Genomic DNA, 18,952 nt, shown 5'->3' with positions numbered 1-18,952 from the left:
TCCTCGGTCTTATCACTTTGTCGATGCGGTATAGACCTTCCCAGTTCGGTCCTAACACTCCCGCACTTGGTTCCCTGATACCGAGAAGAACTTCCTTTAACACAAGGTCATCGACCTGGAAGTCTCTTCGCCTGACCTTTGAATCGAAGAACCTCTTCGCGCGTTGCTGATAGGCTGCTATCCTTAGCGAAGCCTTGCTGCGATGTTCTTCAACAAGGTCTAGGCTTGCTCTCATAAGTGCTTCGTTGTCGGCCTCATTGTATAAGTCCCTCCGAAGTGAACCAGTTCCCACGTCTACATGGATCATCGCTTCGCAACCGTATGCTAGCGAAAAAGGTGTTTCTGAGGTGGAGGTTCTCGAAGTTATTCTGTATGCCCATAGGACTTCGGGGAGGTTGTCGGCCCAATTCCCTTTGACTGCGCCAAGTTTGGCCTTTAGGGTATGCTTGATGGTTTTGTTGAAAGCTTCAACTTGGCCATTTGCTTGTGGCCTTGCGACTGAGGTGAATTTTTTATGGATGCCCAAGTCGTCGCAAAACTGTTTGAATTCCTCGTTGTCGAACTGCTTCCCATTATCCGAGATGAGAGTATGAGGAATTCCGTAGCGGAACACAATATTCTTGAAAACGAAGTCTTTGAGCTTTCTGGTCGTGATCGCGGCTAGCGGTTCGGCTTTTACCCATTTGATGAAGTAATCTACCGTGATCACAACATATTTGACTCCCCCTTTCCCGACTGGCATGGGACCGATGAGATCGATCCCCCACATGGAAAAAGGCCAGGGGCTAGTCATGATTATTAGTTCATGGGAGGGATCTCGTGGTATGTTCGTGAACCGCTGACACTTATCCCACCTCTTGACAAAGTTATAGGCGTCATCTTGAATTCGGGGCCAATAGTATCCTTGACGAACAACCTTGTTCGCAAGAGATCGTGCGGCGGTGTTATTACAGCAGATCCCTTCATGAATTTCCCTCATGATGTATTTTGCTTCTTCGCTGGTTACACATCGAAGGAGAGGGGCACTAAATCCTCTCCTGTACAGCTGGTCCCCGATGAGGGTGTAGCGAGCAAATCTTGTTCACAAAACCCTTGCCTCGACCTTGTCGTCAAGCAAGATCCCATCCTTGAGGTATTGGAAAATAGGAGTCATCCAGGAATCTGATTCTGTCACATTCACGGCCTGTTCAATCGGGCTGATACTTGGGGCCTCGACGAATCGAACAGGAATGCTATCCGGTGCTTTTGAGTCCAAAGATGAGGCTATTCTTGCCAGGGCATCCGTCACAAAGTTGCTATCTCTGGGAATCTGAGTGATCACAAAGTGCTTGAACGGCTCGAGTGCGGCCTTAGCTTCTTTCAGATAACGGATCATGTTTTCTTCCTTGGCTTGGTATTCCCCTAAAATTTGGTTAACGACCAACATGGAGTCGCTGTGGACACTGATCGCGGTCACCCCCATTTCTCTGGCCAATCGAAATCCAGCGAGCAGAGTTTCATACTTGGCCTCATTGTTGGTTGCCTTGAATCCAAACCAAAGAATGCCATGAACACGAGCCCTTTCGGGGCTCAAAATGAGAAGACCTGCATCGGCCCTCTTTCTGTTAGACGATCCATCGACGTAGAGGCTCCAGGTCGATAGATTGTAAGCAGTTTCCTAGATGGCTTTGTTAGGCTATTGCTCTGACTCACTTGGAAAATAGGAGAATTCTGAAATGAAGTTAGCAACAGCCTGCCCTTTGATAGTCGATCTTGGCTTGTACTTTTGAATGAACTGACTCAATTCCATGGCCCATTTAAGCAATTTACCCAACGCCTTTGGCTTCTGGAGGACCTGCCTAAGGGGGTAATTAGTTATCACATGGATAGTATGGGTGTGGAAGTAAGGTTGCAGCTTTCTGGAAGCGGTCAGCAGGGTATAGGCTAACCACTCATTTCTGGATACCGCATCTCGGCATCCGTCAGACGCTTGCTTGCATAGTACACTAGCCATTGAACCTTTTCCTCTTCCCGAACTAGGGCTGCACTGACCATGAACTGAGAGATGGGCAGATACAGGAGCAGGATCGGAAGAGGCTTGGACAGGAAAGGTGGTTTCCCGAGGTGTTCTTTTATACTTTGGAATGCTTGTTCGCACTCGGGAGTCCACTCGAACTTTTTATTGGCCTTCAGAACATTGAAGAACGGTAAGCAACGATCTATTAGCCTTGATATGAAGCGACATAATGTCGCTATTTGCCTATTAAGACTCATGACCTGTTTTTTGCTAGTCGGGCTTTCCATATCGAACAGAGCTTGAATTTTCTCAAGGTTGATCTCTAATCCCCGTTGGTTAACCATGTATCCTAGGAATTTACCTGACGATACTCCGAACTAACACTTAAGAGGATTTAGTTTCATTCTGTACAGTCGGAGGATATCAAACATCTCAGCGAGATGCGCTATGTGATCTGCAACGACATGGGATTTGACCAACATGTCATCCACATAGACCTCCATTGACCTACCGATCTGGTCAGAGAACATCCGGTTAACCAATTGCTAGTAGATCGCGCCAGCGTTCTTGAGCCCGAAGGGCACAACTTTGTAGCAATACAGCCCCTGATCTGTAATAAAAGATGTATGCTCTTCGTCTGGCTCGTATATCAGAATTTGATTATATCCTAAGTACGCGTCCATAAAACTTAGCAGCTCGTGCCCTGAGGTGGCATCCACGAGCTGGTCAATTCTCGACAGGGGGAAGCTGTCTTTAGGACAGGCCTTGTTGAGGTCGACACAGGTTTGCCACTTGCCATTTGACTTTTTTACCAGAATCGGGTTGGCAACCCAGGTCGGGTAGAGTACCTCTCGGATAGACCTGTTTCGGAGGAGGTTATCCACCTCTAATTTTAAGGCAGCATATCACTCCGGATCAATTGCTCTTCTCTTCTGGCGAACTAGCTTGGCTTCGCTATCGATGTTCAACACATGGCAAATGATATCCGGGCTGATCCCGACCATATCTGCGTGCGACCAGGCGAATACATCGATATTTTCTTTCAGGAAGCTGATTAGCTCGGAGGCGAGCTAGGGGTTGAGACTGCTCCCAATCCTTAACACCCGGCTTGGCTCCTTCGGATCGACCAACACTTAGGACAAATCCCCAACTGGCCCACTGGAAGGGCTTTCTTGAATCCGAGGATCCATATTGTCCCCTGCTGGGCCAGGCTGTGGCTCGATCCAGCTAATCGCCATGGCCTGGCGGGGAATACAACCCGAGATGCCCGTCCCTCTACATGCCATCTGCACTGCTTTTATGTAACAGTCGAGAGATGCGCTTTGAGATCTGCTAACTTCCCCTATCCCTGTCGGGGTGGGGAACTTCATCTTTAGATGGTAAATAGAAGTGACTGTCTTGAACTTTCTCAACAGAGGTCGTCCCAGGATCCCATTGAAGGCAGATGGGCAGTCCACGACCAAGAATTCAGTAACCTTGGTCACTTCGTCATAGTCACCCAGCGTGACTGGGAGTTGGATTGTTCCCTTGGAGATCAGCTGGTCCCCTATAAAACCATAAAGAGGGATCGAGGCGGGCTTTAGGTCGGCCTCGTCCAAGTTCATTCTTTCGAAAGCGTCCTTGAACAGGATTTTCACAGCACTTCCATTGTCCACTAGCATTCTGCGGACGTTATGGTGCTCTATGAGGGGCGTGATCACAAGAGCGTCGTCATGAGGATGATGCAAATGAGCTGCATCCTTTTCGGAGAAGGCGATCGGCTCCTTCTTGCGAACCTTTTGTGGTCGCTGCGATGTGTTCATCACCCTGATTGGGTCGTGATGAGCTTCGCGGGCATATCTCTCCTGGGCACCTAGCGTGTTCCCCACAAGGTGCGGCCCTCAAAGATTATGTTGACACTGCTATACCCTTTGCGATCACGACGCTTCTTTCCTTGCTCCCCTTGACTTTTCTCTTGCGCGGGAGCGGAGTCATCAATATACTCCTTAAAATGCCCCTTCTTAATGAGCTCTTCGATTGCTTGCTTTAGAGCTCAGCACTCATCTGTATGATGCCCATTGTCCCGATGGAAGCGACTGTATTTTTTATTATTTCTGGCTGTCGCGGGAGTTTTCATGGGCTCGGGCTCTCCGAGCAGACTGGCCTCTTCAGATTTATTAAGAATAGCCGATACAGATGCGTTCAGTGGAGTATATTGGTTTCTGTCGCGATCGCGACGAGGGACGGGAGCATAAGACTTTTTGTGCTTGTAGCAAGGTTTCTTTCCTTTTCGCTAATCGTCAGCGTCCCCTCTGTGATTAGCTCTTCTACTTTCACCCAAACCAGACGCACTGCCCGAAGAGCCGAGGCCACGACGGCAGAGTGCCGCCAATGAATTTTCTATCCGGAGGTACTTCTTCGCAAGTTTGTAGAATCCTGTGAGGGAAACATTGTCCTCAGCCTGTAATTCTTTCCACAGGTCGGTTTGTGGACGAACTTCAGATATGATGAGAGTCCGAACAGACTCTTCGGGAGTATGAGCCACCTTGTTAAGTTCTCTATGGAAACGATCAATTTAGGACTGGAGGGATTCATCCCTTTCTTGCCTTATATTGCTGTGGTAGCTCAAAGGCATTGAGAACTTCCGATTTGCTTGAAAATGTCTTACGAACGTCGCGCTCATCTGAGGCCACAAACTGATTGATCCCGCTGGGAGCGACCTGAACCACCGTTTGGCATGGGAGGTCAAAGTCACTACCAAATAACGATATTTTGCTAAATCTGAGACCTGGTAAAGTTTCATCAGGTCGTTAAACTCATATAAATGATCATGCGGATCGAAATTTCCATCAAACACCCGCATGTCGGGTATCCTGAATCCCAGTGGGAGTGGAGCGACTAATGCTTCGGGAGAGAAGGGGGACACAGATGCGACCTGCCCCTGTTCATTTTGTTGAGCTCTTAGTCTGTCTAGAGCTTGCTGCAACTCTTCAATTTGCGGCAATGGAGCTGCTTGGGAATTGCTTTCACCCATGCGAGTCCGACCCTCGCAATTGCGGTTGAGGAAAGTCCAGAGGTCGGGTTCCTCTTCGCCTCGGTCGGTAGTTCTGGCCACTCTTGACACACGCTAGCTAGAGGCGTGTGATGGCAACGAAAGGTGCGGGGTATTTTCACGACCTTCGCGGTGGTAAGAACCGCCCCGCGAAGTGTAGGACCCTCTCGCACAGTGATGATCAGGATCGTTTTGCTGGCGGTGATAAGAATCGCCCTGTCTAGCACTTTTATGGGTGTGTACTTGCGACGTGGCATGAGACAGCTCAGGCTACGTCTTTTCACTGAGTCTCAATGAGACTGGTATTCTGCTTGGGACGCGGTCGGTGTTTGCTGGCCCTTTGGAGCCCGTGGGCTTGTTTTTTGCCACCTACTTACCCTTTCGTCTATGCGCTACAATGCTCGCGGCACCGGCTATTTCCCTTTGCCATGCTTTCACGCGACCTGCAGGCGTTTTTGGCGGCTGCACCGTCGCAGCTGACTTGGATGGCACGTCTTGGTCCAAACGGTCCAACCTTCGGTTGACCGTCTGGAGAGTATTGTCAAACCTCTCCAGGTAGCTTCTTATAGCAGGGTCAAGCTGTGAACTTGATGGGATATCTCCTGCAGCATTTTGCGGGGCTGAAGGTTTTTTGGAAGAAGTGTCCCCTTGAAGTTGGGGGAGCTGCTCAGCGCCCTGGTTGGTTTGCTCAGGTTCTGGTTGGCGGGTCATTTGTTGTTGTAGGACCAATAAGCTGGAGATTCTCTTGATGAAGGATGAACACTAAATCAGGCCCTCCTTCTAGCGCCAAACTGTTGATGCGTGATTTTTACACCAACAAAATGCACGTGTGAAATGTTGAGCTGGCCCAAAAGACACACGTGAATGTAAAAGAAAATGACAGTAAATGCAATGGGGACAGTTTTTAAAGTGGTTCGGATGCTAAGGTAGCAAGTCCTACGTCCACTGATGCTTATATTGATGATAAGGGTCAGGTCGCTTTGACTGACTGACTTTACAATGGTAATACAAGGTATCAAATGCTGAAAAATTCTAGAGAGAGAGTAGCTAATCAGATGTAAACTATGCGAATCCCCCTCAATGAGAGAGACGCTCTCAATTTATAGAGGAATTGATTGAGGCAATCATCATTGAATTTGTGGGTTGGTGAGATTATCCGCGCAAAAACCTTCTTTATGTCACATTGCCCACCTTCTTTAGTGATTTGCGTGATTTGGAGTAGGGATTGGACACGTGGGATCGTCATAGCTCTTGACTGGCCTGGCGCGCGCCCACTATTCTAACAGAAGCAGGCTGCAGGCGTTCCCATGATCTGACTTTTGCATGCTGACTGGATCTTACGTCAGCCCTTATATTTTTAGGCATAACAGAGTGGTTATATGGGTATAGGATTTGAATTTTTGGTTATTTACTAGAAACCTCCCAAAATATGATTATTTCAATTAAAACCCCTAATTTTTATCATTAGGACCTTAAATTTGAGACCTTAGATTTTGTTCACGGTTGAGATTTATTCAAATTAAAAAGACACTTAATTTTACAGTTGTACCAAATTTTAACTTCCTCTACCTTCTCTTTCATTTTTCTCTCTCCCATGAATTTGTATAGTAACTAATTTTAACGGGAATGAATCTCAACCACTCAAAAAAATCTAGCAACCCAAATTCTATATTTTGATCAAAGAAAATATCAGGACATCTTGATAAGAGTATATATATATATACTCTTATCAAAGTAGAAATTCCTTGATGCACTTTTGGTGGAAAAGAGTGGTGTTTATGATAAGAACATGCACTCAACTTTCATTGCCTCCTTTCTTTTCCAAACATATAAACTCTTTTTCTTTAGCTGTTGTTTTCGGTTTTGTGTAGGAAAATGATATGAAGAAGATTCTGTATGAGCTCCATCGTCAATTGTCATTGTTCCTGGTCCTGCCAATATTTAAGTTAACATGATTGATGGGAAGGCAGACCTCTGATCACTGATCAGTATTGCTAAAGTGAAATTTGTTTTCTTATATATGTGGGCCTTGAATAGCTTCTGTTCCTTGATGGTGGAATTTGCTTTACTCATTACGTGCTTGTTATTCTCCATAACTTTTCTTTTCCTTTCTCTTTTGTTTTAATGGTAAAGTAGAACTCTTTTTCCTTTATTATTTATAACTGGATTATGGTATTATCTTTTCGAATATTAGTAGATATTGTAATATAGTGACATGATTTGATTTGAAATATTAAAGGTGGGTTTGAACAGGAGAGTCCTAAAGTCATTTCAAATCCAATATGTAGATGATTGGCTTTGTTTTGAGAGAAGAAAGCTCGATCATTCAAAGTGCAAGCTGGGGAAACCTCAAGCACTGATAATGCCTTTGTGGACCTCAACATGTATGAGCTCTGGAAAATGCATGCATGGAGTTGTCTCATTCTAATTGGTAAATATATGCATCAACACCAGAACAAATTGTCATAGTGATTTCAAAAACATTTTCAACTTGGACGGCTGCCAAACTTATTTTATGATCAGTAGCACTATAACCTTACATAATCATTAATTTCACATCTGTGATAAACTGGAATTCATGTATCTGCATAAATTTAACCCATGTGAAAAAGAAAAGGAAAATATCTAGACAAGTAATGCAGGATATGTATGATTTTCTTTTGGAAAACTCACTGGCAGTCCTTATCAAATGGATATTGCAAAGTTGAAAAATGACCCTACTGCTTAGTGATTTCACATCAAATTAAATCTGACAGAATGACCTTACTGCTATGTGGAACAGAAACAACCCAGTTGATTTCCAGCTCTCTAAGCCAAGCTTTAGCTTTATTGATTTGGATGGTGTTGAAGGAATACACATGAGCATTGTCTCAGTATATTTGATAACACCAAGCTTGAACTTGTCTTTTTAATCTTATTAGGTCCCTGCTTCATCAATTTTATTTGCAAACTATTAATGGTCAATCAGATGAATCCTCCAGAATCCAGAGGGTACTCTAGTTCTAAAGTTAAATCTCTGAGCTGTTTGCCTGTTTCCATGGTGGCATTGGCTTTCCGCCATCTAATCCAGAAACTAATTAATTAGGTTAGTGTAGATGCAAAAAATCTACCGTCATGAAAATATGGTCTGATCCCGTAAGGTTGAGGTCACTGACAATCCGCTAGACCTGCACACACGAAAGGGCAAGCGTGAAGCTTCCAAAAAACACTAGGATGGTGTTTGCTGTAGGCACTCCGACGCTCAAGTCAGCAAGGTTGAAAGAGATTATTTGATAAGAATTAAGGAGATGAAGAATTACCAGGAGTCTTGTCAAAAACTAGGACTACGGCGGAGGCGACGGGTTCTTGGGAGCAAGAACTTTAGGAGCAAATAGATGGTTTTGAGTAGTGTAGATTGACTATGGGAGATTGCCCCCCTAATGAGAGGGCAAGCCTCTGTTTTTATAGTGAACCCAAGGGGTTAGAATCCTAGTAGGACATTGAGTCCTCTTTTTTAGGAGATAATCCCTATCAAGAAAGAAATATGATTTTTTGACCTTATCAAATTAAGTTTAATAGTTTAAATAAGATTTGGAATCTTAGTAGGACACTAAGTCCTATTTTGGGAGATAATCCCTATCATGAAAGAGATATGATTTCTTGACCTTATCAGATTAAGTTTAATAATTTAAACAAGATTTGGAATCTTAGTAGGACACTAAGTCCTATTTTGGGAGATAATCCCTATCATGAAAGAGATATGATTTCTTGACCTTATCAGATCAAGTTTATTAGTTTGAGTAAGATTTGAAATCTTAGTAGAAGAGAAAATAAAATGGGATTTTAATTTCCTATTTATAGATTGTTGCAGGCTAATGGGTTGAAACACAGTTTAGCTTAACTTATAGGATAACCCAACTCATAGAGTAGGTAGGTCGCAAGGTGATTTTAAGTGTAGACCCAATCGGGATTGGGTTGAAGCCTTGGACCGTGACATGTTTATTTCGTTATTGGGTCTCGTCAAGCCCAAGATGATTTTTGGCCCTAACAGTCAGCAACAATAATCTAACCATTGTGATTTCTACGTTCTATTTGTCAAAGAAGAAAAGGATTTCCAAGTGGGACGATAAATCTATAATATTCAATAGAGAGTTGTGATAGTATGACCTAATTTTTTTTTTTTTAACTTAATATGAATTATCAGAATTTTGTATTCTGCTGTATTATGTAGAGTCATTTAGGTTTGTGAGATGGAGATTTTTACAGCCAACGTTTCATTATGACCAAATGAATGTTAAGTAAACACATCAAAGGAGTTAAATGATAGAAAGAGATATATTAATCTTCCGGACATACATGGATAAGATAAGAAAGTAGTGGTTACAGAGAAGGGCCAGGTAGCTACAACTAATCCAGGAAAGCACTTGAAGTAGACAAAGCTCTCTTATTTGTAGTAAACTTATTATATTTCTTCTTATTAAAAATAGACCATTGCTGCATGCTTTTGGTTTCTTTCGGTCATGTCAATGTTTTATCATTAACATGTGCATGGGTTGCAGCTGCAGCTATTTCCACATTTGCAGGCGTTATTTGCACAACTGCAGCCACCATTCTCGGCTCCAAAGCTCATTTCAGATCCCTCCAAGTGCCTACAATACGAGTCAATTTAAGATCATTATCATAGGAAAATCAAAGTTCAAAACTTTTTTTCAATTAATGCATGTTTGCATGAATATCATGATGTGCGTTAGTGGTTACATACATCTTCACAGAAGCAACACCAACAATAATGGTCTCGGTGGTTGTCTTCTCTGAGAAACCCAAGTCAGGGTACTTGCCGCATCTGCATGCATGGGAGAAAGAATTATCACAATCGTGTTTTAAAAGCATATACTATAACCAAAGACGTAAAATTTTGATGATATTATTTCTTTCTTAAAGTCTTTTGGTTACATATGAACAAATTTCTTAAAACTAAATTCACAAATATTGGCTCGACTAGAGAAAGTGAAAACGAATTTATACCCGTTGCAGCTACCGCCGCACTTGCAGGCAGAGGCAGAGCCACAGCCACAATTTCCACCACAGCAAGACATTTTGTTTAATAGATTGAAAAGACTAAACTGGAATTTGAGTTCTGTCTGGGGCGAGTTCTTAAGCAAAGACCTTCACCCTTATTTATAGGGGAGTTGATTTGAGAAGTGGTGCATCTTCCCTGTACAATCCCACATAAATTTGTTCCGTTCTGCATTTTTTTAAGCATAAAAAGACGCATGATTTGATAGCGGGGAAGACCGGCGCCTTACAGCCGATATGCTTTCTCATGTTGTGGGCCTTAAATGGCCTCTGTCCCTTGATTGTGGAATGTGCTTTAGTTTTAAATTTTTTTAAGTGATATTATCTTTAATCAATTAATGGGTAAGCTTTGTTAACATTATCACTCACAAAACGTTGTATTTGTTTTTGCTCTGCTCAGATTATTAAGTTCAGAATTCGAAGGCATTTGTAGAGCCTAGTCATCCAACCAATTCTGATGCTTTCGCATGCCTATAACTCTTTCTGCAATTGCAGGATAAATAGATTCTCGACCAGACAACACTAGAAGGAACGAAGGTAAAAGAGAAGTACCAAAAGCAGATTCAAAAACTCATCAGTAACTCAACGTTACAATATGTCACAGCTGAAAAATGATATTAATTTACATATCATATTCATTCTGAAAATAACCCAAATGTTATTAGAAACTGAAACATCAACCTAAGTTTTCATCTCGGTGCCAAGCATTATTATTGTAATAATATTTTTTCTAAACTGAGTCTCTCTAATTTTTCACCATTCACAAGCATCCTAAGACCATCTTTCACCTCTGAAACTCCTTCCTCCAAGACAGCACACACTGGATACATAGGAACACCCTGCACTCTTCTTTTCAGTTCTTCGTAAACTTTCTCAGTACCTGCTTCATCAATTTTATTTGCTACTACTAAGGACGGCCGATCAGATAAGCCCTCCTGATGGTACTCAAGCTCTAAAATTAAATCTCTAAGCTGCTCCCATGGTGGAATTCCCTTTCTACCATCTAACCCAGAAGCCAAGTCTACCACATAAGCCAGAACCTTTGTGCGTTCTATATGCCGTAGAAAAGCATGTCCAAGTCCACGATTCTGATGGGCACCGCTTATGATTCCGGGAATGTCAGCCACTGTAATCGATAAGTCATCAAAATTAAGATTCCCTAAATTAGGCCTTAGAGTTGTGAAGGCATAATGGCCCACTGTAGGCCTAGCCCTCGATATAGCCCCTAGAAGAGTACTTTTGCCAGCATTTGGCATCCCCACAAAGCCCACATCAGCAATGCTTTTGAGTTCAAGTACAACAACAGCCTCTGAACCAGGCAAACCAGTACTGAGGGAGGATTTATCATCATCGGATACTTCATGAACCAATACACCATCCCCAAGGACCCCAGAATTTGTAACCTTAGGTTTCTTTGAAACACTTGGACAACACACATTACCCAAACCACCCTCTCCTCCACAAGCAATGATGATTTGCTGACCTTGCTTGGTTAATTCTGCAACATTATATTGTATTTGTTCTTCATCTTCCCTCTCAACTTGAGTGGTGTGCTGCAGGCTTGCTAATGCCTCTAACTTTATCTCTTTATGAGGTGATGAATCACCGGTACTGCACACAGACTTGACTTCCTCTGGCACAGTTGTATTCTTAATGACAGAATGCTGATCAGATTCAGACAGATTACTATCAAGGGTACCAGGAAGGTCCCAGGGATCCAAATTTGTTTCTGAACAGTTTTCAATCACAGTTGGAATTTCACCCTCGATAAGATGAATTACAGTGCCAACTGGCACCAGGACAACCTATCAGGTGAAATAATCACTCAATGAGCCACTGCATAATCATTTTAGTTAAAGGACCATACAATACTAACAATAACTCAATCCTGCAAGTAATTAAACAAAACAGCATTGAATAACCTTGTCTTTTCCTCGGCTTCCTATCATATTCTTTGCAGTTCCATGCCCTCCTCTATCCGCTTTCTGTGGCGAACCATAAGTATCACGCAGTTCAATGTCAGACCATCAAGCTACTACATTGTTCAGGAAAAAAAAAAAAAAAAAAAGTAACATACAACATGATTTTGCAAACCGCTGAAGTCCCAAACTGAAGGAGAACATTCTAGAATCACATCACCACCTCTTCCACCATTCCCACCTACATTAAAATCAAAGATAGATTGGGGAAAAAAAAGCAGCAATTCACTAAATCACTCTTTAACTGTAAAAATATGACTCACTGCTTAATAGAAGGATGGTTATTAGCATAAAGCTATTATAGAGAACGCACCATCAGGTGTACCACGGCGATCATGCCGGCTACGGCGGAAGCTAGAACAACCGCTGCCACCATCACCTCCTTTGCAATACAGCGTAAATTTGTCCCTCATTCTGGTTTCCTGCAAAGACAGTCCAAATATCCCAATAAAAAGAAACGTAAACCTACAATCAACGTCCATAAGGCATATGAATTTGAGTGTGAAACCTGTAAAGGAGCAGCCTTAGCCTTCTTGTAAGGAGCATCTGAGTAAGGAAGGAACATCACCGAAAGCCATGGTGGTTTTGAAGATCGTCTAATGGGTTCTAGGTTCCAAAGTGATTTTCCACGTTGTAACCACAACATTTGTCGCTGAATTGCTATACCGTATCTCAAACTCTGAACGTTCTAAACATTTAATGATTCATCGAACTTGAATGGTCCTGTAAAAAATAAATAAGTAAATAACTGAGACTTAAGCTTCTTTGAGACATTTCATCGAGCTGTTGCAACACATCAAGTGAGCTCAAATCTTCTCCCCAAGATACGCTTGATCAAAGCTTAGCATTTGAATAGAAAAAAATATATTTTTATAAAGTCGATTTTAAATGTTAATAGAGAACCACCAGAGAAAATCAAGATCACAAAACGCAATTTTCTACAGCTTTTTTATTCGATTAACAAGTTGCTAAGCTCCCATAGTTCATCAAGAATGATAAAACTAAGAATACCCAGATCAGATGCGGCAGCTTAAGACAAGAATAGCCCGAGTCTAAATGTCGAATAGTCGAACAGAAATACAGAATTTGTTCCCATAAAAAAAAAAAAAAATATATATATATATATAGAGCAAGAAAAGAAAGCAATTCAGCAGTTTACCGTCAAATATGGAGTTTGAAGTTTCCGACACTGTTAGGATTACCGTTGGCAGCGCTGGTGGTGAGCCATAGCCGTTTAACGGAAGAGCAGAGGTTTAACAAAGGTTTTAGACGACCTCTTTTTTCCCTCTTTTGTGCGACAATACATTGTCAAATTAGGCCACTTCGACATGGACTACAGGTGGGCCAGTTGAAACTGGTAAGCCTGTTATTTACTGATGTATGGCAACCGCCTTAGAAATGTCATGATCATGTAATTAAATTTACAGCATTAATTAAGAGCATAACCGTAAAATATTTCACAGTTACAGTAATACAGCAAGTTTAACTTATTGTAAAAAATTATTTTACAAGATCTTAGCAGCTTTATATCCTCACTTCATCTTCCATAAATTCTGTCATACAATGAAGAATCTGCAAACTGAATCAGGAAAAAGCTTCACTTACATACTCCAGGAATTTAATCACAACAAAGTAAAATCTTTATTATACTGAATTTGAACCTACACGCAGGTATAATCTCTAAGGTTTTCACAAATAACAGAACTCATCCAAGTTCCAACCTTTTACAGAGCACAACTACATGAATTCCTATATAAGAATTTCTTTCCTCCCTATTAAGTATGTACAATCAAAGCGTAACAAAATTTTATATACAAAGTTTTCCTACAGAGAACATGAGCATGACTGTGTGGCCTCAACTCAACTCTCTCATGAGTAAATAAGTTCATCAAAGAGTTCATCGCATATCAAATCTTCTAGCTCAAGAACCACACATTCTGTTTCAAATTGTTGAGTCAACCAACCATCACCCTTTGCCAAATCTTGAGCCACAATGTCATCCAAGGACTGGTCCAGGTTTGTCCTAAAGCTGAGGTACCGGCAAATTCTTGACCAGACCTCATCAAGAACACGGTTCCCCTTTGGCATTGGACGAATGTGGCTATTGAAGGAGAAGGCTCGTGGGAAGTAGGTGAATGATCTCTCATATAGCTCAAGTAGTACCTCGTTAATTAAATGAAACAGAAGCTGGTGCTCACAGTTTCCTCCAATCTCCTCAGGAGAGTATTGTAATTCATGGTGCAAGTATTCTTCCAATTCCTTGAACACTGAAGGATTCAATGGCTGGTCTAGTGAGTACCAAGTTCCTAGGCATTCGTTTCCGATGAATCCTGACAGATGAAGAACTTCTCTCACATAATTGAAGGAAGCGTCGTTGTTACCCAATTCGAAATGCAGAAAGTGATTGTCCTCATCAGTGTTCACTCTGTCGCACAAGCCTAATAAAGAATCTGCATTGGACCTATTTTCAAGGTTGAAAGAAGAATCTGCCTCATGGATATGAATGTGCACGGGATTCAACTCTGAACCTGTTAGAATTTAACCAAATTAATAGATTGCCTCGCTCAACTAAATGGAAAACAAAGATATTCAGGCCTCAAACATTTTTTAACTAAAGCTTTTGATGCTATTCCATCTCATCAAGTCATAAGAAATATTTACCGCTAATCTATTTATTAAAGGACATTGCATTTCAGCAAGAAAAAATGAAAAAACAAAGAAAAGAAAAAGAAATGCAGTTTTCATAATTTAGTTGTGGTACCTTCTGAAATTGGAACTTCTGCAGGGTCTAGTATATTGTCTGGAAAACAAGTTTCAGTCACCGGATCTGGACTTGGTTGATCAAGGCATACACTAGGATTCATTGTGGAATCAATCTCCTGATCTTGCGGAGGGATGCTACCAACATTTAAAGCATCGATGGTATTCTCACCAAATTCACCTGTCATAGAAATTTCTTCACCAATTTTATCCACCATTAAGCCACCTGAATGTTCAATACCCACATTGCTGTCACTTCCTTGTTCAGTACTCTTTTGAAATTGAGTCTCTACAATAGCATCTAATGGTTCCAGCTTATCTGTAGCAACAGGAAGGCCACTTGACTTCGTTTCATCACGATTATCACTTTCAGTGTTTGTATTGCAATCCACTTCAGTGCTAACTGGCATCTCTGATTCATTAGCCAACTCATTCAATAAGGATGAAAATGACTCAAGATCAGACAGGGAGGAAATCCTTTTGAAAAATTTTGGAGTGTGCTCGCTCGAAGAAGTCTTATCTTCATTTCTCAACTTTAAGCTGTTAGAGTGAGGTAACTTCGCTCCTCTGCTGGAACTAGACTCGAACAACCGAGCATATTTTTCCAGGGACTCATTTAGAGAGGTTGTTCTTCTCATGTGTCTTCTTCTGCTTTTACTAAGATCATGATCAGAACCATCCCTCTCATGATACATTCTGGAGCTGTCTGTACCATCATCGCCCACACTTATGTTTTCCGAACCTGTAGGCATCTGTTTTCCATCAGTCTTTGAGTGGTCATTCTCCTTTTGTTTCTCTTTAATAGCATGCCTTAGTCTCCGCTTTATACCTCTGAAGTGACCTTTAACCAACTTATTCCAAGGCTGATGAATAGATACCTGGGATGAACCCTGAGAACAATTATTAGCTTTTTGTTTAATGGCACTTCCCACATTATCATCCCCTAATGAGGGCACTGTCTTTGAATTATAACCTTCTTGAGACCTCGCTGAATCAGGATTAGGTACTTCAGTACTGCGTACCGGCATTTCTCCTTTTGGGAAGGCCCAAGTTTCATTCTGCTTGTGTTCAAGTGTACTGGGTCTAAGATATCTAATACGAGATGAATCAGCTACCGGAAATGATCCTGATTTGGTTAATTTTACGTTTCTATTGGAAATCTGCTGGCCAGGGAAATTCTCTGAGACACCAATATCAGGTTCCTTCAGGAGTTTGAGGAATTCCTCCTTGTTTACCTTGAATATCTCAAGAACATCCACATATTCCTTAATCTGGTGATGCAGAATTTCTCGACTGAGCTGCTTAGTACCTATCTGCTTCTGAATTTTTGAGTTTTCCATTACTTTGTCCTGCTTTCCAGAAAGCTGGTATTGTCCCAAGCTGTCCTCAACATTCACACTATCACCCACATCACGCTTTTTATTTCTTGCAATTATTTTCCTCGTTCTCTTTTTCAGAGATGAAACCCGAGATCTAGTGGACGAAGTCTTTTCATCTTTATGAAGGACGATAATTGGATTTGTCCAGTCATCGCTTATTTTACCAGGGCGAAAGTCTGAAGGATCTAAATGATGGATTGAATATGTTCGCTGCAACTTTGATTGTGCAGGGAAGCCCAAAATCAACTGCTTCTGGTTCTCCTCCTTGGACATCTCTTCACTGATTAATGCTTTAATGCTGGCTATGCCTGAATGTTTTTCAATTGAATTTGTGGTAGTATCCTGTTCGACCTGATAATGTCAAATTTACTTTCAGATGATGTATTGTTGTATGCAGAAGAAACAACTCAAATCCCATGATAAAATTAAAGGTGAATTAAATGCGTAATATAAACTCACTATAAAGTTATCAGCATCCAGAAAATTTTGCGCTTCACCACTTTCACGTTCCAGGGATATTGTCTTTGGATTTCCGAAGCCTACAATGAGTAATAAGAAATTAAGCATAACATACAAATATTGAGATCAACTGCCAAGCAGAAATTCTATCCTCCTCCTGCATAAGGTTCCCTCTGCCTTGCCTAGATGTAGAACAATTCCTTTTATCTAGGGGAAATGAATGGCATCTGGCAGTCAACTTGGTCTTACATAATCTCCAGAAAACCAGGAGATCTGAAAGAGTCTCTGCAAAAGCAATAATTTACTTTGTGCTGCAGTTGCAGTTATTATGCAAGCAAAACAATCTCCAAAGCAGACCATAAATTGACCTTGATGGAAAGGTCACTGTGCAGAAACAGATTTCAATCATTGATGGAAAGGTCACTGTGCAGAAACAGATTTCAATCATTGATGGAAAGGTCATATTAATTGGACTATATAATATGACGTCCAACACAAACATAAAAACATTTTCCTTTCCAATAATACTATTACAAAAATTCACTGTGCAGAAACAGATTTCAATAATTAGACAACAGTCATTAACAAGAGACCTGGAGACCTTCGACTATAGTATTCAGAAATTTCATCTAAACGTTGAGTATATCCTGTTAGTTCTAGGTAAATGTAAATTTAGATGCGAAGAGAACATTATTATAATCCAGATATCATTATTTAAGGAACAAATGGAAACAGGCTGAAGCAAATAGAGTTGCTTACATATGGCTTTTCTTCCTCTAAGGTGCTTCTTATTTGGAATTATCCTTTTGACATTTCTCCATTGATGATTATCAAGAATATGCAGTATGCTCCATAGGCAGCCTGGATGGTAGCTCTCAAATTGAAGGCCAGAGTGCTCACGATGCAACTGCCTTCCCATATTTGACAGACAAAAATTTACCCAACAACAATTGATTTCAACCTCTAGGGCCAATATCTTCTCAATCCTGAACAGAACAAAAGTAAAACAGGGTAAACAACACGGGAAGCTAGGTGAAATATCAAATATCTCAATCGCCAAACAGATTATGAATTCAGTTACTGTTTTCCAAATTACACGAAAAAGGGAGAGCTGACTTTGAAATCTCTATCTTTATTTAGAACAAGCATCAAACACCATGCATAGAAGATGGAAAAAGCAAGGTGAGCATGTCAAGTTATGGAAATTCCAGCATCCCAAGAAACAAAAACTACCATATACTTGGAGATGATTTTTTACCATGATAGGAGACAAGAGGCTAAACAGTTTCTATCAACAAGGTAAAATAAACATCTGCATGTAGTTTCCTTTTATTAAGATTGAAATTCCTCTCAACTTCATTAATTTACCAACAGAGGTCAGGTTCTTTAACAAAAGAGTCCTACTTAAAAACATGTACAAACAGCAATCAAAGAACCAGTATTCATATAGGTGAATCAGGCAAAGATGACATGAAGAAGATCAATATCAGAAATTCAATACATCCAATCTCGTCAGCAAACAATTAAATATATTTATCGTTTTAAAACATCAACAATTCATTTCACGTTTCACCCTTTTCAACTTACCATGTTATATAGCATAAAACTAAAAGCAGCTTCTTTTGCGTTTCTTTTAGCAATGAAATTAATAAACAACAAAGCAGCAGAAAACGTTCTCAAGCCTTATGTTCAGAAACTAGACAAAGGTTACAAAACAAACCTGGTGAGAAAGAAAAAGCTTACCTCTATATGCATGAGAGAGCATCAGAGTGGGGAAAAATCATTTCATATTTCATATGTATGAACACAGAAACTTGTAATAACCATGTAACGTACAAGAAGAAAGTTGAAGTCAGTTTTGTTATATAGCAAGATGACCAGGGAAAAGAAGAGGGCTAACGACCAAAGTATTTCGGCGGCCTTGCTTTACCTGCCACACCTGGTCCACTCTCTCTCTGTTTGCTAGCTTTTCTCTAGGACTGGTCCAATTTAAGCTACAAGACAAGTCTAAGTCTATGAAGTAAACTATATGGCAAGTTTAGATGACCAAACCATTCTAGCAGTTAAAACTCACACTTGGTGCAGCTCACCAACCCCATTTCTAGCTCCACACACAACACAACAAGCTTATTATACCAAGATAAAAGGAGTTATCAATATGAAGTCTTCACCAAAATAAATATTTTTTATAGCCAACAAAGATTAGACAAAGAGAAGGAGATTGAAGGTGGTTAGGTCGTGTTGTGAGATGATGTGATGTGGGGACATGGACCGGCTAAACTTGAGGGACCAA

At 41.1% G+C, this 18,952-nt stretch overlaps 3 protein-coding genes across 4 annotated transcripts; all 3 read right to left on the bottom strand.

Moving 5' to 3' along the window:
* Positions 1-9,322: 9,322 nt before the first annotated feature.
* LOC116146273 (metallothionein-like protein 2) lies at positions 9,323-10,191 on the bottom strand. The gene is made up of 3 exons (XM_031431685.1): positions 10,032-10,191; positions 9,769-9,849; positions 9,323-9,655 (listed from the first exon to the last, which is right to left on the bottom strand). Exons 1-3 carry the CDS (start codon positions 10,100-10,102, stop codon positions 9,544-9,546), a joined length of 264 nt encoding a protein of 87 aa, XP_031287545.1. The 5' UTR covers positions 10,103-10,191; the 3' UTR covers positions 9,323-9,543.
* Positions 10,192-10,675: 484 nt separating this feature from the next.
* Positions 10,676-13,420, bottom strand: LOC116146258 (probable GTP-binding protein OBGM, mitochondrial). Its single transcript, XM_031431666.1, has 6 exons — positions 13,221-13,420; positions 12,570-12,784; positions 12,375-12,483; positions 12,160-12,242; positions 12,005-12,067; positions 10,676-11,887 (listed from the first exon to the last, which is right to left on the bottom strand). Exons 2-6 carry the CDS (start codon positions 12,705-12,707, stop codon positions 10,793-10,795), a joined length of 1,488 nt encoding a protein of 495 aa, XP_031287526.1. The 5' UTR covers positions 12,708-12,784; positions 13,221-13,420; the 3' UTR covers positions 10,676-10,792.
* A 142-nt stretch (positions 13,421-13,562) lies between these two features.
* LOC116146257 (protein TRM32-like) lies at positions 13,563-18,786 on the bottom strand. 2 transcript variants are annotated; one of them, XM_031431663.1, is made up of 5 exons: positions 18,403-18,786; positions 17,419-17,645; positions 16,660-16,739; positions 14,823-16,551; positions 13,563-14,589 (listed from the first exon to the last, which is right to left on the bottom strand). In XM_031431663.1, the coding sequence occupies exons 2-5, from the start codon at positions 17,576-17,578 to the stop codon at positions 13,931-13,933; spliced, it is 2,628 nt and encodes an 875-aa protein (XP_031287523.1). In that variant the 5' UTR covers positions 17,579-17,645; positions 18,403-18,786; the 3' UTR covers positions 13,563-13,930. The 2 variants fall into 2 exon arrangements, with proteins under 2 accessions (XP_031287523.1, XP_031287524.1); XM_031431664.1 differs by lacking the exon at positions 18,403-18,786 and adding an exon at positions 18,247-18,293.
* Positions 18,787-18,952: the final 166 nt, after the last annotated feature.

The sequence above is a fragment of the Pistacia vera genome, unplaced genomic scaffold (genome assembly GCF_008641045.1).
Source record: "Pistacia vera cultivar Batoury unplaced genomic scaffold, PisVer_v2 Contig475, whole genome shotgun sequence".
In the NCBI taxonomy this organism is placed as follows: Eukaryota; Viridiplantae; Streptophyta; class Magnoliopsida; order Sapindales; family Anacardiaceae; genus Pistacia; species Pistacia vera.
Note: the sequence above shows the minus strand (reverse complement) of the source record. Positions and strands in the feature narration are given on the sequence as shown.

Coding starts and splice junctions, on each gene's coding strand:
- LOC116146273 (XM_031431685.1), bottom strand. CDS start 10,102: ATGTCTTGCTGTGGTGGAAATTGTGGCTGTGGCTCTGCCTCTGCCTGC. Junction 9,850..10,031: donor TGCGGCGGTAGCTGCAACGG/GTATAAATTCGT, acceptor CCATGCATGCAG/ATGCGGCAAGTACCCTGACT. Junction 9,656..9,768: donor GGTGTTGCTTCTGTGAAGAT/GTATGTAACCAC, acceptor CTCGTATTGTAG/GCACTTGGAGGGATCTGAAA.
- LOC116146258 (XM_031431666.1), bottom strand. CDS start 12,707: ATGTTGTGGTTACAACGTGGAAAATCACTTTGGAACCTAGAACCCATT. Junction 12,484..12,569: donor CTAAGGCTGCTCCTTTACAG/GTTTCACACTCA, acceptor CTGTCTTTGCAG/GAAACCAGAATGAGGGACAA. Junction 11,888..12,004: donor GAAGCCGAGGAAAAGACAAG/GTTATTCAATGC, acceptor TTCACCTGATAG/GTTGTCCTGGTGCCAGTTGG.
- LOC116146257 (XM_031431663.1), bottom strand. CDS start 17,578: ATGGGAAGGCAGTTGCATCGTGAGCACTCTGGCCTTCAATTTGAGAGC. Junction 16,740..17,418: donor TAGAGGAAGAAAAGCCATAT/GTAAGCAACTCT, acceptor TACTCATTGTAG/GCTTCGGAAATCCAAAGACA. Junction 14,590..14,822: donor AGAAGTTCCAATTTCAGAAG/GTACCACAACTA, acceptor AAATTCTAACAG/GTTCAGAGTTGAATCCCGTG.